Below are 23,352 nucleotides of genomic sequence, written 5' to 3'. Positions count from 1 at the left end.
GAATTGGAAATCCACCAAATTCCAGCCGGTATTCAACTCTACACACGCCTCCACTCTCCAATTCCGACCCTCCACCCTCTGATTTGCTCGGAATTGAACTGGATTTAGTATTGGATCCGATTTCCAAAGCCAGACTAATTTGGTATTGGATCCAATTCAATTCCACTATCTCCAATTCCAACATCCAAACGGAGCATACCCTAAATTCGAACGGTTGCATTGCATCCCAAAACCCCAGCAGTCAGACGCCAAAACCCGCGGCCGCGGAGGCGGAGGGCAGACAGGAGAGAGCGAGAAAGTGATAAGGTTCGTGGGTGCGTCGCCACTCGCCACCCTCACGTCTCCCGAGTGGACTCCCGCCTCCTTCCTTCCGTCCCTTCCCGGCTCACCGCCCTTCGCCTCACCCCGCGCCTCCTCCCTGTCCCCCCTCCAGAACTGTCCCCCACCGCCTCGAGATGCTCGCGGCCCCCGCCGCGCTCCACCTCCTCCTCCCGGCGCCGCCGCTGCCGCCCCCGCACTACCACCACCACCACGTCGCCTTCCCCGCGCCGCCGCTCCACGCCTCGCTCCCGTGCTCACGCCGCCCGCGGAGGAGGCCGCCCAGGCATGGGGTCGCCAGGGCCTCCGCCGCAATGGCGGAGGAGGCCAGCAGCTCCGGACCGACCAAGTTCTCCGTGAGGATCCCCGTCGGCGACCGCGAGGTGGGCCGCCGAGCTATATCACTCCTCAGGCCTCAGTTGTGCAGCGCGGCGCGGCGCTCTGTTCAGGCGGCACGAATTTTGCTTGCCGCTCCGTAGCGTGTTCCTGGCTTCCTGCACAATGCATTGCGGCGCACGCTTCGTGCTTGTGTGTGTTTTCCTAGTTGCTGGATTCTCACGTGCAATTCTGAGCGTGGCGCTTGGCTGTTTTGATCATGACATTTGCCTAAGCACGTTGAAGCTGTTATACTCTTCATCTGTTGGGTTTCGGTTGAGATTGATGACACAGTGTGCATTCACGAAATGAAATGCATCCATAAAATGGACTAATGGAGCGTTTTCACATTTTAGATATTGGTGGAAACGGGCCACATTGGGAGGCAAGCGAGCGCTTCTGTAATGGTCACTGATGGCGAAACGGTAAGTCGTCAGAATCTGCAATACCTGTTGACTGTTGTTAGGAAACTGTACATGCACGAGTGATGGTCCATTCAATCTGTCAGTAGGGGTTACAAAACTCTCAGACATTAACCTTGGAGCACATCATTTGCATATTTGAGTTGTTATTTGTTTTGTTTTGGGGGAACACTTACAGTTGCTACTTAGAAATTAAATTAGGGCTTGCAGAATTGCAGTTATACTGTATGTGCATTTCATCCTGTCAAAACATCAAAACCTCTATGCTTGTCATTTTCGCACAATTTAGGCTGCATTGATTTGCTACTGTTCTGATTTATATGCTCTACATGTGCATGGCAACCAAATTTGATCTAACTTGACCATGATTGTTCTTCCCATATCTCGAGTGGCCTTCTAGAGGACATCGTATTGCCTGTTGCAAGCACAATATAGTGTTTTTTTATCAAGGCTGCACAAAATTTTGGCCTTTTACCAAATTCAACTCAACACTGCTGTTTGGGTTTTGTTTCTCTCATCACTATAGTCCAGTTTAATTGATGAGGATAGAAGCATCCTGAATGCAATTAATTTCGTTTTTATTTCAATTTCACGACCTTATTATGTCTAACTGTAACTTCAAACTGTGCTGGCAGATTCTCTACTGTTCTGTCTGTCTGTCGGATACTCCAAACGACCCTTCTGACTTTTTCCCTTTATCGGTTCACTATCAAGAGCGCCTTTCAGCTGCTGGAAGAACTAGGTACAGAAACTTCAAACTATTCTGACCACCTTTGTCATTGTCCATGACAACATTCCCAGTTTGATTGTGTAATATATGAAACCTTATTCTATATTTTTATTGATTCTAGTGGCGGTTTCTTCAAACGAGAAGGCAAGACAAAAGACCATGAGGTTCACTACAGGAACTTCTACTTTTTTCAACTTTTATATTTATTGGGTGCTTAGATTTTCTTTCTTACGTCCTTCGCAGGTTTTGGTTTGCAGATTGATAGACAGGCCCCTACGACCTACTATGCCTAAGGGTTTCTACTTTGAAACTCAGATTCTATCCTGGGTAATCTTTAGAAGTTAAATTGCATTCATGTTGCCTTTGGGAGTTTGGTTGTATGTTCTAACTTTTTCTTGCAACGTGTGTTAAAGACTTAAAAGTTATATGAGTAGCTCATCATTGTTTGCATATTTCTTTGTAATCCATCCTAGTATTCTCTAAATAGCAGAAACTTACTTTAGTAACCTCATAATATTACAAGGGTGAAATTGACATTGTGAAACTTTTCTCATTAGTGGGCAATTTATGTATAACATCATGTAACTTGGATTCTGGATTACTTGGCAATCTCATGGACAGTTCAACCTCTAAAGCTGAGATACATGTTATCTGAAATTTGTTAGAAAAAACAGAAAAATCAACCATAACATAAACTCAAAACTGCAAGGCTAGTGTTCTTGTTTTGAAACTGACATGATGTATATTGTCTAGTTCTTACTAGCAATCTTCATATGTGGCTGCAAGATGCCCTATGCAGAGCCTTTTCGTAAGCAAAATTGTTTCGTTCCCTTATCAAGAGATATATGTTCTGCACCTGTTAATAATTCACTTTGGCAACACACAAAAGAAACATGAATGCTCACCTAGCAAAAAAATGCCATGGTTGGCCACTTTTTCTCTTGACATCTTTGTGGCTGATGGGCCAGATTTGAAGACCATATTTTGTTATACTACCTTTTTCTTTGGTTTTTATTTCTTGATGACCTCCATCAATTACTACATATGATGAGATAACCTTTACTATTATAGGTCTTCAGTTATGATGGCATTCACTCCCCAGACTGCTTGGCTATCACAGCTGCTGGTATAGCCGTGTAGGTTTAATAAAAATTACTTCAAAACGATGTTTTTTTGCGAGATTACATTCTTTATCTCAAAGATACTCTTATTTATCTATTTTTTTACTGCAGGGCCCTCTCTGAAATTCCAAATAAACAAACAATTGCTGGAGTAAGAATTGGCCTAATTAACAACCAGTTTATTGTTAACCCAACTACTGAACAGATGGAGAATTCAGAGTTAGATTTGATGATGGCTGGGACTGATAGTGCCATTTTGATGATTGAGGTTAGTGCTGAATTTTGCTTGCATACATGCTTGAATGCTTCACTATATTCCCACATTTTTCCCAGTTGTTAAAACAAATATGTGCATATAATTATTGCATTTGGCAACACATACTTATGTCCTCAATTTTTAGTGGTATGTTTTAAGTTTTCTGTACATTGTTATTCTGCCTTTTATTTTATTGTAAAACGGTTATGCTTTAGGCTCATGTGCTAAACTAAGTTACAGTCCTTAAATTAGCCCACTTATTTTGATTACTTTCATAGGACTCATAAATCTCATAGTTGAGGTTAGCTTTTGATTTCTGACTAGTCTTTGGTAGGGCTACTGTGATTTTCTGACTGAGGAGAAGCTGCTTGAAGCTGTCGAAGCTGGGCAGGTGAGCTTATAAGATTATCAATAAGATACACTTTTAGATAGAATATATTGCTCCATAATGTCAATATGAATGAAGTGCTTAAATATGGCAAGATGATAATTGATAGCACTATTGCTGTTGTCAACAATCAAGTACTCAACTCTTTGTGTAAATAATAGATTTATTTGTTTCCCCCCCTTTTGTTTATAACTGCTTTCTAGTTTCTCTTATGATGGAGCTTTGAGTTCTTTATAATTTGTAACTTCCTGAGCTGTCATATTACCTATCTTACTACTCACTACTCGGTCCAAGCAAGCCAAAAATGTATATGTTTTCATATTCGTTTCGGAAACCTGCAAGATCCAGAGCTTCTGTCATCTATAGACTTCCCTTTAGAAGACATGTTGTCTGTTTCCATTCTTACATAAATGCTAGCTCTGTACACCTGAACTTCTTAAACAAAACTTCTGTCCGGATCTATCCCTTTTTTGTGATTCTAACATAATGTAGAAATCAGGTGGCAATTAGAGAAATCTGCAAAGCAATTGATGTTCTTGTTCAGAGCTGTGGGAAGAAGAAAATGGTCGATGCTATCAGCCTACCGCCGCCTGAACTCTACAGGCATGTTGAAGTATGACCGCACACTCCCTATTTTACCAAAATACAAGCTTTTAACTTTTTATAGTTGCAACTACACAAGTATCTAATGTGCTTGTTTGAAGGCTAAACAATACCTGAACTGGCTGACTAGAATGATGTTTCCTGTTTTTTCTGTTTTCCTTAGTTCTTATATGTTTAATTGTTTATTATTGTTTTGATTTGCTTAATATGCTTGTTCAGTAGCCACTTGGAGTAGTTACACAGTCTTGCCAACTGTATAAAAGTTTTATGGAATCCTGCTGCTGCTGTTCATTTCCTTATTTTATTATCGATTGTAACTTTGTCACTTCTGTAACTTTTAAATTGAAAATATATGCTGGTAGTTATATGTCATGTACGGCCGCACTTACAGGCGCCGTCGTGACGCCAGGAGGGCTGCAGATCGCGCAGCCAAGGCAGGCGCCACAATCAGTGGCTAAGTTTAAAAAGATAAGGATTAGTTTCCCTCTTGCATGGCTTAATAATAGGAGGGATTGGTTAAGATTAGTTTCCTTTTCATATGCCTTAATAATAGGAGAGATTGGTTAAGATTAGTTTCCTTTTCATATGCCTTAATCATAGGAAAGGTTGGTTGAACCAGAGGCTATATATATGCCGTGTAATAGGCTGGGAAATAATCAAGCAAGATCAATTATCCAAAACTGCTCTTCTCCCTTGCCTCTCTCAAGCCACCGGTGAGGAATCCCTCACGGTGAAGGTCTGGAGCGTGACTACAAACTGCGTAGCCGCGGTCCAGCGACGTTGGGCGTCGAGGCGCTTGACAACCTGGTATCGGAGCCACGTCGATCCTCACCCACCCGCTCTTGCCCTCCACCATCCCCTTCCACGCCCACCGCCTCCACCGACCACTCCATCACCATGGCTGAGCCCACCATCAAGGACCTCATGGAGCTGATGCAGTCTTTCCAAACCGAGTTGGTTGCCGTGAAAGCCACCATGAAGGACAAGTCGTCCTCGTCGTCCACCGACGGCGGCGGCGAGCGCGAGGATCCCCCTCGTGTGGATCGGCCCCCCAGGTTCCAGAAGCTCGATTTTCCCCGGTTCGATGGCACCACCGACCCGATGCTCTTCATCAACAAATGCGAATCCTATTTTCGCCAACAGCGCACCATGGCGGAGGAACGCGTGTGGATGGCCTCTTATAATCTGGAGGACGTCGCACAGTTGTGGTTCATCCAGCTGCAGGACGACGAGGGCACACCGTCCTGGGGGCGGTTCAAGGACCTCCTCAATCTTCGCTTCGGGCCACCACTCCGCTCAGCGCCCCTGTTCGAGTTGGCGGAGTGTCGCCGCACCGGGACCGTGGAGGAATACTCCAACCGGTTCCAGGCCCTGCTGCCGCGCGCGGGTCGCCTCACGGAGGGCCAGCGTGTCCAACTCTACACAGGCGGTCTCCTTCCCCCATTGAGCCACGTCGTTCGCATCCACAACCCGGAGACACTTGATGGGGCCATGAGTCTCGCCCGTCAGGCCGAGCAGCTGGAGTTGGCACGGGCACCGCCACCGGCCGCCAGGGGAGCCCCTCGCGCCCTTCCCCCAGCGCCGGCGCCCAAGCAGCCGCTGCTCGCCCTCCCTGCACCACCCGCGGGCGCGCCCCAGCCGCGACCAGAGGGTCCGCCCTTGAAGCGGCTGTCACCGGAGGAACAGGCGGAACAGCGCCGCCTCGGCCTCTGCTTCAACTGCAATGAGCCGTACAACCGCGGCCAGAACCGTGTCTGCCGCCGCATCTTCTACCTCCATGGCGTCGAGCTCATGGCCGCTGCCGAGGAACTCGCAGGGGACGACCCGCAGGACGGCGCCCCTGTCTTCTCCCTCAGGGCAGTCACTGGCATGCCCATCTGCAATTCCATGCAGGTGCGGGCCACCCTAGGCGCCACCACCCTCCTCGCGCTCCTGGACACCGGCTCCACGCATAACTTCATTGGGGAGGATGCCGCCCGCCGCACCGGCCTGCCGATCCAGCCGCGGCCGCACCTCACGGCCACTGTGGCCAACGGTGAACGCGTCACCTGCCCAGGAGTCATTCGCGGCGCCCAGGTCATCATCGAGGGCGAGCCATTCTTCATCGACCTCTTCGTCATGCCGCTCGCAGGGTACGACCTCGTCCTGGGGACTCAATGGATGGTCACCCTTGGTCGCATGGTGTGGGATTTCGTCGACCGCTCCGTCTCCTTCCTGCACCAAGGCCGCCAGGTCTCCTGGTCGGACGTCGCCGACCGTCAGCATCCCCTGCTCGCCGCTACCATGACACCGAGCGCCCTCCTTGAGGAGCTCTTGCACTCCTTCGACGGGGTGTTTGCTGAGCCGGTGGGTCTGCCCCCACAGCGAGCTCGGGACCACGCCATCGTCCTCAAGCCAGGCTCTACACCTGTGGCGGTCCGGCCGTACCGCTACCCGGTGGCGCACAAGGATGAGTTGGAGCGGCAATGCGCCGCCATGTTGACCCAAGGCATCGTACGCCGCAGCGACTCGGCGTTCTCCTCACCAGTTCTGCTGGTCAAGAAGCACGATGGGGCTTGGCGGTTTTGCGTGGACTACCGCGCCCTTAATGCCCTCACCGTCAAAGATGCCTTCCCCATCCCCATCGTCGACGAGCTCCTTGACGAGCTGCATGGTGCGCAGTTCTTCACGAAGCTGGACCTTCGCTCCGGTTATCACCAAGTCCGGATGCGGCCGGCTGACGTGCACAAGACGACGTTCCGCACCCACGACGGCTTCTACGAGTTCCTGGTGATGCCGTTCGGATTATGCAACGCACCGGCAACCTTCCAGGCGCTCATGAACGACGTGCTCCGGCCATTCCTCCGTCGGTTCGTTCTTGTCTTTTTTGATGACATTTTGATTTATAGCAAGACCTGGGCAGATCACTTGCGCCACATCCGCGCCGTCCTCGACGAACTTCTCCGCCATGTCCTCTTCGTCAAGCGATCCAAGTGCATTTTTGGGTCCCCATCGGTGGCGTACCTAGGCCACGTCATCTCCGCCCACGGTGTGGCCATGGACCCGGCCAAGGTGCAGGCCATTCACGACTGGCCGACACCTCGGTCGGCGCGCGCGGTGCGTGGGTTTTTGGGCCTCGCTGGGTACTACCGCAAGTTCGTCCATGACTACGGCAAGATTGCAGCACCCCTCACCGCGCTGATGAAGAAGGAGGGCTTCTCCTGGAGCGACGAGGCCCAGGCAGCCTTCCAGGACCTCAAGATGGCCGTGACCTCGGCTCCGGTTTTGGCGCTGCCGGATTTCACCAAGGCCTTCATCGTCGAGTGTGACGCATCCACACACGGCTTTGGGGCGGTCTTACTGCAAGAACATCATACGATCGCCTACTTCAGCAGGCCAGTCGCCCCCCGTCACCGCGCGCTGGCAGCTTATGAGCGAGAGCTCATCGGGCTGGTGCATGCCGTGCGACACTGGCGGCCGTACCTGTGGGGGCGCGCGTTCCTCGTCCGCACCGACCACTACAGCCTCAAGTTCCTCCTCGACCAGCGCCTTTCGACAATCCTGCAACACCATTGGGTGGGCAAGCTCCTCGGCTTCGACTTCTCGGTGGAGTACAAGCCGGGCGCCACGAACACCGTCGCCGACGCGCTGTCTCGGCGCGACACCGACGCGGAAGGCTCGGTCTTGGTGCTGTCCGCGCCTCGCTTCGACTTCGTTGACCGTCTCCGTCAGGCTCAACTTCAGGATCCGGCCCTGGTCGCCATCCGGGGTGAACTCGCGGCCGGCACAAGGGGCGCACCATGGTCGCTGCTCGACGGCATGGTGGCATACGCAGACCGGTTGTACATCCCGCCGGACTCCCCGCTGCTGCTAGAAGTGGTGGCCGCTACGCACGACGACGGTCATGAAGGGGTGCAGCGCACTCTCCATCGCCTCCGCCGCGATTTCTTCTTCCCCGCCATGCGCCGTGTGGTCCAAGACTTCGTCCGCGCCTGCGCTACGTGCCAGCGCAACAAGTCTGAGCACCTACACCCGGCGGGCCTGCTGCTGCCCCTGCCCGTTCCCCAGGCCGTGTGGTCCGACATCGACTTGGATTTCATCGAGGCGCTGCCCCGTGTTGGGGGTAAATCAGTGATCCTCACCGTGGTCGACAGGTTCAGCAAATATTGTCATTTTCTTCCTCTGGCTCACCCCTACAGTGCTGAGTCTGTGGCCCAGGCATTCTTCGGCGAGATCGTTCGCCTCCATGGGGTTCCTTAGTCCATGGTGTCGGACCGGGACTCCGTGTTCACCTCGGCGTTCTGGAAGGAGTTAATGCGCCTCACAGGCACCAAGCTGCACATGACGTCCGCCTTCCACCCGCGGTCCGATGGCCAGACGGAGGCGGCCAACAAAGTCATCGTCATGTACCTCCGGTGCTTCACTGGGGACCGGCCCCGTTAGTGGCTACGTTGGCTACCGTGGGCGGAGTACGTCTACAACACGACGTACCAATCATCACTCAGGGACACTCCTTTCAAGGTGGTTTACGGCAGGGATCCTCCCTCCATCCGTTCTTATGAGCTTGGCGATACCCGGGTGGCGGCGGTGGCCAAGACAATGGCCGAACGCGAGGAGCTCCTAGCGGATGTTCACTACCGTCTGGAACAAGCCCAGGCCGTCCAGAAGAAGTTCTACGACCGCCTGCACCGACCGGTCTCCTATACCGTGGGCGACTGGGTGCTGCTGCGCCTGCGTCATCGGGCAGCCTCCTCCCTTCCCCACGCGCCCAAGGGCAAGCTGAAGCCGCGCTTCGTCGGGCCGTATCAAGTCACAGAGCTCATCAATCCGGTGGCAGTTCGCCTAGCGCTACCTCCGCGTGCCAAGTTGCACGATGTCTTCCACGTCGGCCTTCTCAAGAAGTTCGTCGGCGCCCCACCAGCTACACCACCTCCTCTTCCACCCACTCACAATGGGGCGGTGATCCCAGAACCGGAGCAGGCTGTTCGGTACAGGGTGGCCAGGGGTATTCAGCAGGTGCTCATCCGCTGGAAAGGGCAGGCCACTACTGATGCTACATGGGAAGATGTCGCCGACTTCCGCGACAAATTTCCCCATTTTCAGCTCGAGGACGAGCTGATCGTCGAGGGGGGGGGGAGAGATGTCATGTACGGCCGCACTTACAGGCGCCGTCGTGACGCCAGGAGGGCTGCAGATCGTGCAGCCAAGGCAGGCGCCACAATCAGTGGCTAAGTTTAAAAAGATAAGGATTAATTTCCCTCTTGCATGGCTTAATAATAGGAGGGATTGGTTAAGATTAGTTTTCTTTTCATATGCCTTAATAATAGGAGAGATTGGTTAAGATTAGTTTCCTTTTCATATGCCTTAATCATAGGAAAGGTTGGTTGAACCAGAGGCTATATATATGCCGTGTAATAGGCTGGGAAATAATCAAGCAAGATCAATTATCCAAAACTGCTCTTCTCCCTTGCCTCTCTCAAGCCACCGGTGAGGAATCCCTCACGGTGAAGGTCTGGAGCGCGACTACGAACTGCGTAGCCGCGGTCCAGCGACGTTGGGCGTCGAGGCGCTTGACATTATACAATACCATTTTTCCTTTCAAGCATGCATTTGCCTGTTGCTATTACCCACGGTTGCTGATTTTAGCTATTAATGTTGTTCAGGATATTTCTGGAGATGAGTTGATGAAGGCATTACAAATAAAAGGAAAGATTCCCAGAAGAAAAGCTCTTTCAGCATTGGAAGAGAAAGTTATAAGTATACTTTCTGAGCAGGGCTATGTTTCCAAAGATGGCTTATCTGGAGGCACTGAAAGTTTGGCTGATATTGTTGAGGATGAGGATGAGGATGAAATTGTAGATGACGGAGAAGTAGATGAAGGCGATGTTCACATCAAGCCGGTTTCAAGGAAGCCCCTTCAGGTGATGATAATTGGTGATTTTCGTGCTTCCCCTTTTTTGCTTTGCTCAACAGTTTTAACCTACCACCTTGCTTATTAAACAGGTGACATATTTTTACTGATTTCCATGTATTTCTTCTATACAGCTATTTGCAGAAGTTGATGTGAAGCTAGTCTTCAAGGAAATTTCATCTAAATATTTACGAAAGCGCATTGTAGAGGTATTGCTTGCACTTGTCACCTAAAATTTCCCCCCTTTCTTATGTGATCAATAGCAGGATGCTTACTTCTTTCTATTATATCGACTTGCTAGAGTTTTTTCTGCTAAAAAAACTTGTTACTTGTTAGAGATCTAGCTTTATGCCCATACTTCTGAATTGCACTGTTCTGGTCATTGCAATCATGATAATATCTATCTTGAATCATCATGGATTTTCAGTGTCTGCATTTATTCGGCATACATATATATGGTTACGTCTGTGTAAAAACAATGAAAGATCATATGTACTTTCTAGTTCTTACTACAAAGGATCTGACTTTCTTCCTATATGCGCATTGTGTTTTCAAAGGTCCCTTTGAACTCTTTCTGTAGAATGTAACATTGTTGTCCAGCAACTGGAAGCCAGTGCGACAGGTATTAACTGCCACTGGCCATCCAAAAGTAAATGAAAACAAAATTGTAGTTGCCATATTTAGGAGAAAATTCTGCTATGCCGAAACATGATATTAATGAAACTAATAAGGTCAGTTTAGAATAGGGGTCCTCTCACAGTCTAGCATTGTGTATGTGCGCCAATGCCTGCGATACATGGCTTTGTTCTTCTATTGTGACTGATTATTGATTTTTCTAGTGAGCTACATCATTCTGTCTGGTAATCACAGTTCCTTGGGACTTTCATGTGATTTAATATGGAAATTTTTGTATGGAATATCAATGCCTCAAATTTCAGCGAGGAAAGCGAAGTGATGGACGGAGTCCTTGGGAACTTCGGCCCATCAATTCTCAATGTGGCTTACTTCCAAGAGCTCATGGTAGTGCTCTGTTCACGAGGGGAGAAACACAGGTAAGGTAATACACCTCATTTGAGAGTATGTTGTATCTGTCATCTCTGATTGTCATAGTATGGCATGTCTCGTGGTTTTATTTGTCACATATGCTGCTGTTGGTGTCTTGCTGATCTGTTCGATACCTGATGATGTTTACAGAAATTTGCGTGTGTGTTCTATTTATATCCATCCCACTTTTATTTGTAAGAATCCTACTTTATTACATCAAACATTAACTGTTGCAAAACTTAATTTGGTGTGTTTTATTGTGGAGTTCATTTCTAAATAATACATAACGCAACCATTAACTGTACTTTAGAGCATTATACTTTCTGCTGGTTTATTTATAGTCTGTTTCAGCTAGAGTCAAATGCATATTAGGTTTGATATCTTATATATTTTTTTCACTTATTCCTTTTGTTCGACCATACAGTCACTGGCTGTGGTCACTTTAGGTGGCTATCAGATGGCACAACGAATTGACAACCTTGTTGATACGGAGGACTCAAAAAGCTTCTATCTTCAGGTAAATGGAACACCTTTGCTGACTGAATGATACTTCACCTTGCTAGGTCAATTCCTAGTTTCCTACTTACTATGTTTCTTGTGCAGCATTCTTGTTTAGATTGTTTTATTCATTGGGAATATTACCCTTTTTAAGGGGGGAAATCTTTAGATCCATATTTCTGATAAAAATATGTGAAAAATAGAATGAGTTTACGTTTAAAAGAAAGAATGGGTAGCATGTATTGCCTCCTTGAAAGATTTGTTATGTAAATTGTAAAGGGAGACATGTGGTATGTACAGCTGACAAGATTATATCCTGCTTTATTGCTGTGACGATTTTAAATGGTGGCAAATGGCATTGAATCTGAGCTAATTCATTGTAGATTGCAAGTAAAAATGAGTTGTCAAGATGCCATCTTATATTAAAATGTCTTGGGTTTGTGTGGATGTTATGTTTTGTATTTTAGCTGTGTCATTGAGATTTTTTTTATCAGGGTTTACATGAGTATCTAGCCAAGCTCTGTTCTGTCCTCTGAGGATCACTTTGTGATGTTCTTTTTGAAGGCTGTATGCTTACTATTTTCACTGCTAACCTGTGAAATGGTCCAAAATAGTTTTTCATTCTAGTTTGGAGTTTTGTTATCAACACAGTTAGACTATTAGATTATCCTGCATTGTTAACTAATTTCTGTGACATTCTGCAGTACTCATTTCCTCCATCATGTGTTGGCGAAGTTGGTCGAATTGGAGCACCTAGCCGGAGAGAGATTGGACATGGGATGCTTGCAGAAAGGGCACTGGAGCCAATTTTACCTCTGGAAGAGGATTTTCCGTACACTATTCGTGTTGAGAGTACTATCACTGAAAGTAATGGTTCATCCAGGTAATACTATTCTTGTGCTTATCATTCGTTTTTTTGTTTGCTAGCTTGTATAAGTGTGTTTGTCTTTCTCGCAAGAGATCTTTCTGGCTCTTTCAATTTGCTGAACTACTTGTGAGTTGACACAACCTTTTATTCTATGTCTGTTGCCTCCGGGAGTTCAGTTTAGACATCTGCTAGTTGGTCAGGTGCAAAAATTAACATTCCTGTGTTTGGTGACCCAAAAATAAACGTCCTTAGTCCAGCGGTACCTGAACTTATATGTTATATCTAATATTTCTGATACAGTTAGCAATCAACCATTTCTCTGGGTCTGTACAGACTACTGTAGAGAATTAAGCGTTTGATTACTCCTCAATTGCTAATACTTTTTCTATGATATGACACCAGCATGGCTTCTGTTTGTGGAGGTTGTTTAGCACTTCAAGATGCTGGGGTTCCTATAAAGTTTCCTGTTGCTGGAATTGCAATGGGCCTGGTCCTTGATACACAAGAATTTGGTGGAGATGGTAGCCCACTTATACTTTCTGATATTACTGGAGCTGAAGATGCCTCTGGTGACATGGATTTGAAGGTGTGACATGTATTTTGTTCTGAATTTGGTACTTGGAACTGCATTAGCATGGTCAGTATATGTTCTGTTCAAAGCTCAGTTTTCTTATCTGTAAGCTCTTGTTGCAGATTGCTGGTAATGAAAGTGGCATATCTGCATTTCAGATGGACATTAAGGTTGTAATGACTATATAGATTTGGAAGTATTTGTCATGCATTTTTGCTATTAGGAGGCTTTGCTACATTGGTTAAATCTGTCTGATTCTTGCACTGTGGCAGGTAGTTGGGATAACTCTACCTGTGATGGAGAAAGCACTCCTTCAAGCTAGGGAAGGGAGACAACATATTCTAAGTAAGTCTGTACTAAATTAGCTATTTCCATTTACATGCCAATTTCCTTACCCCAGCTATATAAGAGCTCATGATATCCCTCCCTTCCAAATTATAAGACATTTTGGTTTTTTTTGCTTTTAATATGTATGCATTTATACACGTGTAAATCTAAATGCATAGAAAAAACTACGTATCTAGAAAAACCAAAATGTTTTATAATTTGGAATGGAGGGAGTACATGAGGTTCAAGCTTCAAGTTAAAATAAGAAGGAATATAAAAACATAGCAACTGCTGGAATTCTGTTTTGTGGTCATTTTAAAACCCTTGCAGCATTGTACGAAAAAAAACTTCGACCTAATACGTTTTTTGCCATTAGTAATGCAGCATCCAGTGTTTAGCCTTAGTATAGAAAATGCAAAAAAGGGATGTCGACTTATGCATAGCTTCTTCCTTTTGTGCTGGTAAATTATGTTTGTTCTTGCACTGATTCTCATGTCATCATTTGCGAAGGTCCCTAATTTTGTGGGTGCTAATGTCACCTCTGAAAGATTATGTCACAAGATGGTCGGAACTTTCCTTAATATTAATGTTCTCCTTGGATGGTCAACAATAATCACTCTCACCTGTCTATTCCGCAGAACGTTCTTATGCTGAAACTGTAATTTTCTGCATGTTTTTATTTCATTTTCACTCATGTGATTTGATGTTACATTTTGCTTCTTCTCAGATGAAATGTTGAAATCTTCACCTCCACCCTCAAAAGCACTATCTCCACACGCTCCATTAATTCATGTTATGAAGGTTGATACTTTCTTCATGATGTGTATATGCTGTATATGTTTTCTTACAACTAGATCTTTCTAACATGTTTTACTGCAATGTTCTTCAAGGTCAAACCTAACAAGGTGAATTTAATAATTGGTTCTGGTGGAAAGACAATAAAAAGCATAATTGAGGAGACTGGGGTAGATGCTATTGATACTGGAGATGATGGCACGGTACGGAGAACTTGGTGATACCTGTCATTTAGCCTTACTAAAGTACTATTGACAAATGCCTTTTGCAGGTAAAAATTACTGCAAGAGACCTAACAAGCTTAGAGAAGTCAAAAATTATAATAGCTAATCTTACCATGGTTCCAAAAGTAGGAGAAATATACAGGTACCAACGATTATCCCCTTGGATGTTTTATAGAGTATGCTTCTCAAAGTATATTATCTCTACTTTCTTGTTTAATTAATTACCCTGCTTGCTTTCTGGTAACCAATTTTTTGGGTTTCTAATCAATAACCTTTTCTTGTGAACTCATTTACTAGGGACTGTGAGATCAAGTCAATAGCTCCATATGGTGCTTTTGTTGAAATTGCTCCAGGGCGTGAGGTGAGCAGATATTAAATTTTGCTTTAGTAGTTTCACATATTCATCACCTGTATATAATTCAGAGAAGAGAAGCACTTCTTAGTGGCAAAACCGCATGGCCTTATTGAGCTTATGTGCAATAGAAAACGAGCGAAAGGGCTTCTAGCTGAGTTGGTTAGGTGGTCTAAGTAGCACTCCTCAGGTCCTGGATTCGACTCCCCGTGGGAGCGAATTTCAGGCTGTGGTTAAAAAAATTCTCTCGTCTGTCCCACGCCAAAGCACAGGTCTAAGACTCAGCCCCGGTCGTGGTCGTTCTCACATGGGCTGTGTATGGGTATGCCAGAGGTTCGGGGGTTTTCTCGACCTGTGTGACTCTGTGAGAAGGTCTTCTTTTTAATACAATGCCCGGGGGCTGTCTTACCCGCAGGTTGAGTTTTTGCAATAGAAAACGAAGTTCTTATGAAAAATATCTTCCAGTTTAATTTTGATAATATTTTCTGCCATAACCCGTTGCTTGTAAATCAATATGCAGGGTTTATGTCATATCAGTGAGTTAAGTTCGGGCTGGTTGGCCAAGGCTGAGGATGTGAGAAAATGTCATGACTTTGTTTCATTTGCTTACCTCCCTCCCATCTTGTTTAAGTAACCCAATCCACTGCATTTGCCGCAGGCTTTTAAAGTTGGAGATCGCATAGACGTCAAGCTTATTGAGGTTGGTAGCTATTTTTAAGTTCAACATGCGTCTGCCCTCAAGGCGTCCAGAAATGCCATCCGTTGAGTTATCCAACCACGTGATCTGCCTTTCTCTGAATTTTGTTTCCTTGATCGCCTGAACCAGATAAACGATAAGGGTCAACTTCGGCTAAGCTCTCGAGCTTTGCTTCCAGACGTGGATTCCGAATCCAACATAGGTTCAACAAAAGAAAAGGTGCCACAAAAAGATGATGTCATAAAAATGACAACAAAAAGACCAAGGCGCAAGAAACAGCCAGAGCCGTCTGGAGCTGAAAATGCCACAACAAAGGCTCTTGCGAAAAGCGCTGCTGCTCCAGCTGGTTCAAAGGGCAGTGAAGCGTAGTAGGATGTGGACAGCTTGGTGCCTTAATCAGACGATTGACTGGCCAAGCTAGGGATACATCCTTCAACCGACTATATGATGGTCATATGGCATGAGAAAGAGTTCAGACATGAGGGCACAACTGTCTAAACAGGAATATAATGGAGAAGAATTGGTTGATCGACCTCGATGTTAGACAGGTAGAGTGTCTGGTTGATGCGTTACACAAGGCGTGCGCCTATCCAGCAGTAATGGTGCCCAGGACTGGATCGTCGCCATGGTTAGCGGAACAGATCCCGTAACCACCATGGAAACTTGATTGTAATCGCCAGAAGTGTTGTATCGTTCTGTACTAACTACATATTCTTGCCAATCCGGCCAATGCAAACTACTGCATGAAGTAATTAGCCAAAAAAAATTTGGCTCAGCCTGGGAATAACCGGAACATGGAACAAATAATTTGACAGTCAGAGGCAATGCAACTCCTATCTCACATTTACAAGCCAAATCCAACTCCTATCAGTTAACTGTCCCGACCGGCAATACAAAATCTACCAAAAGAGAAACAGAAACTAGGATCTGGGGTAGCTTTCCACCGACACATACTAGTTTCCATGCTAGCAAAATCTACCAAGAAGGCTGTTCTCAACACTTTAACGCTCAAGTCTGAGCAGCGAGATGTCTTTGTACTCTGTCAACTGTTCCACGCCAACTCGTTACCGTTGAGCAGCCCGCTCCCCACCAATTCATTAGCGATGAGATGCTCCAGGTCATCAAATTCATGGAAGGGCTTGGCCTTCAAAGTCGCGGCATTGCCTCCAGCAGGAGCAGCAGCAACAGCCAGATTGCTGCTTACCGACTTGAAATTGTTACTTCTGGCTGTGCTGTTATTGATCACACTAGTAGGCCCGGTATAGATGGTGGCAGCACCATTTACGGCCATGCGCTGTCCCTGATCTCCTGTACCAGCACTGTTGGTGTTAGCACCTCCTGATGTGATACCACTGCTTATGTTAGGGATATCTAGAGGTGGTTGCTGTGGCAGTGTGTGCCTTTTAGCGTTCTTAACTTCTTGAATCAGCTGATTTAAAGCATGCTGCTGATACTGTGGGCTCACGCCCAGGCCCCGGTGATTGTTTTGCAACCCCAAGCCCTGGAGGTTGTTGTGCTGGGGCATTGGGTGCTGAAATGACCCAGGATGTTGGAATCGTGCTAGCTGCACTTGGTTAGGTCCACAGAAGGACCTAGATGCTTCCATCTGCATGCCATTGCGCGTCGCGGCAGGACCTTTGAAGGCACCGGATGCCCCCTGCTGAAGCTGACTCTGATTTGCGCTGGAGCTTCTCGGTAAATTTTGGTAACCGTTTAGTGCTGCAGCGTTCTGCGGAGCACTATTACCGACGGCTCCAGCAACAGAAGCTCCGTTGTCCACACGAGCGCTTGTTTCTTGTTTGGTACCCATAGCTTCGGTGTTGTTCTGGTCATTCGGAAGACCACCAGCAGCCGTTGTTTGTTTTGTCTCACGCGGATTCTGTCCTGGAAGCTCCGACACATTTGGTTTTGGATAATTCTTCAGGCCCTCTGCATATGAACACGGTACGCATTAAAACGACACCATAGGTTGACGGTGTAAGTAGGAAGCGTGGCCTACATTAGAATGTTATTGCATTCTGATAATCTATTGCTTTTGCCACTATCCATGTCATATAATTCAATCTTTTGCTGTTCTCAGAAGGAAAAGCATATGAACCAACACAGATTATATATGATTTCCTTATAGGCCACTGAGAAATTCATAATCATTTATATGCCAACAACGTGTCTGACATGTGGGGCCCCTGGAGTCACTTGGCAGTGGCATATGAGGGATTTAAGTTTTCAAACTTGAACTCACAATCAACTTTCCTAAAGAAGGTATATCGTTTTAATATGTCATATCATCTTGGAAACAATAACGAGAACCTACTTTCAGAAAATTGACAATTAGGTAAAAACTGAAGACAGTGATAGGTAAATGTGCACGATCATACCTATAGGACCAAAATTGTTTCTGTTGGTGAACTCAATCAAGTCCTTCATGTTATTCACCACCTCCGATATCTGACAAGGGCAAATAATAATCAGTGTTTTCGATGCATATGAATGTACAGGAAGTTGGAAACCATAGGACACATGCAGATATATATATCTATACTAATCTATTAAGAATCTAATGTCGCCACCTGTGTAACATGGCTTCACCCTCCCCACGCCCAACACCAGCAAAAAATAGTGCAAAGCGATCACTCGAACCCACACCCCTCTGCTCCAGAAATTTTGGGCTAACCACCAAACCACATGTACTTTAGTGTTCAGAAATAAACAATAATTATATTTGCAGCCTAGGCGCCGCTCTCGCGCCTCGTGGCAACGCACGGGCACGTACCTAGTAATACTATAATGTACTGGTAATATCTAAGCAGGATTTTTGGGGCAACATTGAAGTATACAATGCAATGGGAAAAGCCTGTAATTACCTGCAGGCAGCGAACATATCGTTTAGAAAGGCCATGTTCATTCAAGGTGTGGTGCTCCAGATTCTTCGCTAGTTGTCGTGATGCAGCCACAAACCTAACAGTACAAATGAAAATGACACCTTTGCATTAGCACAAAAAAAGAACAAGATTGCTCTGAGATTCAGGATTTTCTATTTATCATGGCAAAACATCTCTATGTAATGGATGCTACAGCACTGAAGGTGTAGTTTCTTTACTAACATGTTGCAAATGGTTTGTGCATCATTATTTGAAACCCCAGCAGGACCATTTTCAGTGGCAGCGGTTTGGAATTTCTGGGCAACCTGTAGCAAATTATTGACCTGAAAGGCAGAACCATGCGTACAGTATAAGATATCATTATTAGTCATCAATGATGGCTACACATGTAAAACATGGACATCCACTTAGGGCATGCCTTAAAGAGTACAGATTTAAATTAAGATGTCATGGAAATGGTTTTGATCCTCGCTGGGGTATCACGAAGCACTTCTGAAATCTGAACTACGTCAATGAAGAATGAAGGTGAATCCAAATAGCTGTGGAAGAAGTCTGGTTGTGACAAGAGGCATTTTTCACCCATTTATAAAATTGTCCTAAGTAATTAGACTTATGCTGCATCATGTATAGTTTATTACCTAAGACCTAGGTTGCCAAGAAATAACTATATAACTATGTAGCTAGGCAAGGGAAAGTTACAATTAAAATATCTGGAGCCAAATTAAAGTGGAGCACTGCGCTAGTATAAGAAATCCACCTTCGGTGCCAGAACCCGGCGAGTGATATACTCTTCATGTCGTCGTGAACAGAACTCCCATGACATGATCTGAGTCAATGGTAGATAAGAACTTTTATCGACCCTTGCTTGAGACCATTTCTATGATTACAATGCTACACATAACATGGACAGGCTACAAAAACTGCACTTGCATGTGTGAACTACTGCACCAAGAAACTTACCTTTAATTCTGGTGTGAATATGATTCTCAAATGCCCCTCATGTATAACATGTAGGTGTTCATAAACGCTCTTTTGAACAACTTTTGTATGCTCCAGCACCATTAGTCCATTAGGCAATTGGAATTCGTTGGGCTTGGTCATGTCAAGGAATAGGTATTCGTCTATAACACCATGATCAAATCTAATTTGACAGAGTCTAGGAAGCACTTCATAGGTAGATTCTGTCAGAGAGATCAGACATAAAAAAGGATACCTGGGTAAGAGATACTTGTATTACAAACAACAACCCAGAGAGGAGAAAGCTACTGTCCAAGAAACACTAAGATGTGCATCTGTATTATGCAATAGCACTTGCATGGTGCACATTGCATACATACCACAATTTAGCTAATATTGGTTTACCACAGATTCAATGTGAAAAGCTAGATGACAACTAGACATTGAAACGATGCCACCATGCTGTTTTAATTGTTCATCATTTGTGTCTGATACTCTGATCAATCATCAGTCACATTTCAAATGCATGTGCACAGTATAATTATCGCCACTCAGCATATATGCACGAGACAACTAATATTCATTCTTGATGCCTATGCACCACACATTATTACCATTTGTATTATCAAATAATTCATATTTCTTCTGGCCTGCAACTGTGTTGAATTTGTAAACCACAAGACAATAAATTCATGCTTTGTCCAGCCTTTAGAAATTCATGTAGGTTTACCACAGATTCAATGTGAAACTGCATATAATTCATCTTTGTTAAACCACTCGAGCTCTGGTGTTTTCTCTTCCAAATCTTGTTATTCGGCGTTGTTTATGGGAGCTATTACTTTCCAGCCATGGAAATGGGTGTGGAAGTCGTGGGCACCCCCCAAATGCAAATTTTTTGTTTGGCTGGCGATAAGGAATAAATGTTGGACTGCGGATAGACTTCAGAGGAAAGGATTACCTCACCCGGTGGTCTGTCCACTATGTGATCAAGAGCAGGAAACTATCTTGCACCTCTTGTGCTCTTGCAGTTTCGCTAGACAATTTTGGCATGTTATATTTTCAGCTTTGAGGATGGGACATCTTACGCCTACTAGGGAGGCGGGCTCTTTTGTGGATTGGTGGGGCAAGGTGCATAGGAGGGTCCCCAAACATATCAGAAAAGGTTTCCATAGTCTCATTATCCTGGGGGCCTGGTGTTTATGGCTGCATCGCAATAAGGCGGTATTTGATGGTGTCAACCCGTCATTAAGCACCATTCAGAGGCTTTTCTTGGATGAGGTGGAGTGTTGGTGTATGGCTGGTGCGAAGCAGCTCGAGAGTCTTGGGCTTCTGGCTGCATTTGCTAGGGGGGCTAGGGCTTTTCCTAGTGCATGAGGCTGCACTGTTTTATTTTCTATTTATTTTTGCCTGTTATGGCTTTGTACTTTGGTCCATTTCGGACCTTTCTCTCTTTCAATATAATGATGCGCAGTTCTCCTGCGTGTTCGAGAAAGAAAAAAAACCACAAGATATATACATAGGAAAGTAGAGTTTGCTGCTAACAACTAACACGAGATCAACAAGTTTCAAAGAAAACTTACAAAAACTAAATTTTTTAATACCAAAATATATCATGAATATAGTTTGGCAGAGTTGACAAAATTAGCTAACCATATCCTTTTGCACCATGTGTTTTGCATATGTCACATCGCCACACGTCCTGCAGTGGATAAAACAGGATTGTATGAAGGGGGTACATATATCCATCACCTTTTGCAAATTTTAAGGAGAAACAAGAAATATTCCCCTTCACATTAACTGTAAATCTGCAACAGCGAAAAGAACTGTCTTTTCTATTTAGCTACTGTAATAAGAAAATCTTTACTACAGAAAGCTATACCTACAAACTCTATTCTGAAGCCACTAAAAGCTACTAAATTAGATCTGATATTCAATGATCAAGCAGAAGTTTAAGAAAATGACAATCAATCTTATTTTGGAATCAAGAAGGAAGTGATGCCAGACAGCAAAAGTGGTGCTGGACATGGAACACAAAACTAAGAAGTCAAGAACAATGCAATTGCATGCAAATTTGCCACTGTGAAGCATACACTGTTAACTAACCTGAGCCGTTTGTGCAGTAGAAACTGAAGCATTCGCTCTCTTTTCGTAAGATGACACACACCATCTTTCTCTTGCTGTTGGTGCAAAATATTCCTCAACAAGCTTCCTCCAATATGTTATGGGATTATTCTACAATGCAGTGTACCAATAAATTGTACTGCACAGGGCTTGCATCTCGTAATCTTATGATCAATGTATAAAACGCAGAAACACAAACGCACCTCCGGACGACGACGCTTGTGATATAAATACTGCATTAGCCTGCGGGAACAAAGGCCATTGTTGACAGGAGTCCTAACAGGTACAGCTATTCCAGGCTGTGCTAGTGATGGCGGAAGCTGAGGCTGATGAGGAATGCCAATTTGAGATGGTTGTGTCTGAGCAAATGATTGCAGCAGCTGCTGCTGCCTCTGCTGCATATGTGCCAGATTATGCTGCTGGATCAAAGCTTGAAGCTGTGGGTTCTGTTGCCCCTGGAGATGAAGAGAACCCTGACCATGGAGCAGACGCTGAATCAGCTGTTGCTGCAGTTCATCTTGCCTAACATCAATTCTTAATTTCTTTGGAGCATGCAATGCACCACCAGCCTCAATAATAGGATGTGATGTTAGACTTGAAGACCTCTGCTTTTGCGCCTGGTCTTGGGGTGGACTTTGCTGCACAATGGAGCCATCAATGACTGAAGAGCCAGAGATGTTATTTGATGAAAATGATATTGGGGACGATGGAGCAGGCATGAAGGAATAAGTATTCATGCTTGTACTTGGCTGCAACTGAGCACCTCCAGAGAATGATGAATTGGCATCTATCATCACCCTGAAGAATCTCCAATAAAGGCAGGGCACATAGCTGGAATTACCAATAAAGATCTTCCAATATTTATGACTAGAACCTGCTGTGAGAATAAATTCATGAAGTCATCTAAGACAAATGCCAGTTACAACGAAAGTTTATCATCAATTTTCTTTCTTGGAGCAATCAGCCCATGTATCAAGCAGGGGTGGAGCCAGCAAAGGGGCATGAGTGTACACATGCATACCAATAATTTTTGCAAAAGTTTCGAAATTAGGAGGCATCGAATAGTCAAAAAGCTTTAGATTAGGGTTTGGGTGTTCAGCTTCGGACAGGAGGAAGGGATGGGAATACCTGGTGCGTGCTCGTCGCCGGTAAAGATACCGACGAAGGTGTCGACACCTGGCGACTGGCGTAGGGCGGCGGCGGCCCAACAGTCGTTGCAGAGAGACAGGGGGGCGATACAGCAGTCGTCGGAGAGCGATATGGTTGCGAAAGAGACGCAGGTGCCGTTTTTTTAAGGCGAAGTATCATGTGCACATGAAGCCATGGTGCACATATAACATCTCAACCTTTAATCTTCGATCAAACGGCTGCCTCTCCCACCTCGGCATTTTATCAGAAAACACCCTCCACCTCCTCTGAAGCTCCCGAATCTTTAACAAAAAAAAAACCCAGGCTCCCTGTACGCCTGTACTGGTTGCCCGCCGTCATCACTTCGTTGTCTGCACGCCTGCTGGCTGCTGTAATAAGCAGGAAACTATGGCAGCAAACAATTGTTGCTATGCCTCCACTTGGATAATGAATTGTTGCAGCACAGCTTATCTTAATGAATGTGACTATGACAGCAAACAATTTCAGAAAAATGTATGATATGATATAGTTGCAGTATCAAAATGTATCAAAACTAATTCATGAATTTTCCATAAAGGATGAGCAAAATAAGAATAACACAGGATAATCGTCTATTGATGTGCCTCCGTAGTTTCATTGTTGGTATTTGTCGGAGAGTAGATCTCCGGCCGGGTGGCGGAGTGCACCCGCCCTAAATCCTGAGATGAGGTGGGGCTTAGACGTTTTGCTTGGACGTTGGTATGAACAGGAAGAACGCAAGAACACACAAGGATTTAGAGTGGTTC

At 45.4% G+C, this 23,352-nt stretch overlaps 2 protein-coding genes across 12 annotated transcripts; one reads left to right on the top strand and one right to left on the bottom strand.

Moving 5' to 3' along the window:
- The first annotated feature begins 233 nt into the window (after nt 1-233).
- Nucleotides 234-16,254, top strand: LOC103631988 (probable polyribonucleotide nucleotidyltransferase 1, chloroplastic). Its single transcript, XM_008653850.4, has 24 exons — nt 234-701; nt 1,050-1,118; nt 1,751-1,857; nt 1,967-2,009; nt 2,089-2,172; nt 2,917-2,981; nt 3,078-3,234; nt 3,557-3,613; nt 4,110-4,223; nt 9,856-10,113; nt 10,238-10,312; nt 11,042-11,155; nt 11,572-11,664; nt 12,350-12,528; nt 12,916-13,099; nt 13,207-13,254; nt 13,357-13,429; nt 14,139-14,212; nt 14,302-14,409; nt 14,478-14,572; nt 14,728-14,791; nt 15,303-15,356; nt 15,441-15,482; nt 15,609-16,254. Exons 1-24 carry the CDS (start codon nt 456-458, stop codon nt 15,846-15,848), a joined length of 2,643 nt encoding a protein of 880 aa, XP_008652072.1. The 5' UTR covers nt 234-455; the 3' UTR covers nt 15,849-16,254.
- LOC100383356 (putative transcriptional regulator SLK2) lies at nt 16,224-22,777 on the bottom strand. 11 transcript variants are annotated; one of them, XM_008653499.4, is made up of 12 exons: nt 22,568-22,696; nt 22,203-22,313; nt 22,043-22,077; nt 21,643-21,912; nt 21,422-21,550; nt 20,969-21,017; nt 19,322-19,542; nt 19,119-19,187; nt 18,584-18,684; nt 18,344-18,437; nt 17,858-17,927; nt 16,224-17,408 (listed from the first exon to the last, which is right to left on the bottom strand). In XM_008653499.4, the coding sequence occupies exons 2-12, from the start codon at nt 22,231-22,233 to the stop codon at nt 16,522-16,524; spliced, it is 1,956 nt and encodes a 651-aa protein (XP_008651721.1). In that variant the 5' UTR covers nt 22,234-22,313; nt 22,568-22,696; the 3' UTR covers nt 16,224-16,521. The 11 variants fall into 11 exon arrangements, with proteins under 11 accessions (XP_008651721.1, XP_035816562.1, XP_008651720.1 ...); XM_035960669.1 differs by having other exon boundaries at nt 22,043-22,237; nt 22,568-22,721; XM_008653498.3 differs by having other exon boundaries at nt 21,643-22,077; nt 22,568-22,718.
- Between the last annotated feature and the right edge of the window lie 575 nt (nt 22,778-23,352).

The sequence above is a fragment of the Zea mays genome, chromosome 7 (assembly GCF_902167145.1).
Source record: "Zea mays cultivar B73 chromosome 7, Zm-B73-REFERENCE-NAM-5.0, whole genome shotgun sequence".
Lineage (NCBI taxonomy): Eukaryota > Viridiplantae > Streptophyta > Magnoliopsida > Poales > Poaceae > Zea > Zea mays.
The sequence above is the reverse complement of the archived record's forward strand: the minus strand, read 5'-3'. Positions and strand labels throughout refer to the sequence as shown.

What these genes read in the sequence shown, in the direction of transcription:
- LOC103631988 (XM_008653850.4), top strand. Translation starts at nt 456, where the DNA reads ATGCTCGCGGCCCCCGCCGCGCTCCACCTCCTCCTCCCGGCGCCGCCG. An exon ending in AAACTCAGATTCTATCCTGG is followed by an intron (nt 2,173 to 2,916) that starts GTAATCTTTAGA and finishes TTACTATTATAG; the next exon opens with GTCTTCAGTTATGATGGCAT. An exon ending in AAATTGCTCCAGGGCGTGAG is followed by an intron (nt 14,792 to 15,302) that starts GTGAGCAGATAT and finishes ATCAATATGCAG; the next exon opens with GGTTTATGTCATATCAGTGA.
- LOC100383356 (XM_023300552.2), bottom strand. Translation starts at nt 22,747, where the DNA reads ATGATACTTCGCCTTAAAAAAACGGCACCTGCGTCTCTTTCGCAACCA. An exon ending in CGGCGACGAGCACGCACCAG is followed by an intron (nt 22,078 to 22,567) that starts GTATTCCCATCC and finishes TCCATTGTGCAG; the next exon opens with CAAAGTCCACCCCAAGACCA. An exon ending in GCACAAACCATTTGCAACAT is followed by an intron (nt 18,438 to 18,583) that starts GTTAGTAAAGAA and finishes TTGTACTGTTAG; the next exon opens with GTTTGTGGCTGCATCACGAC.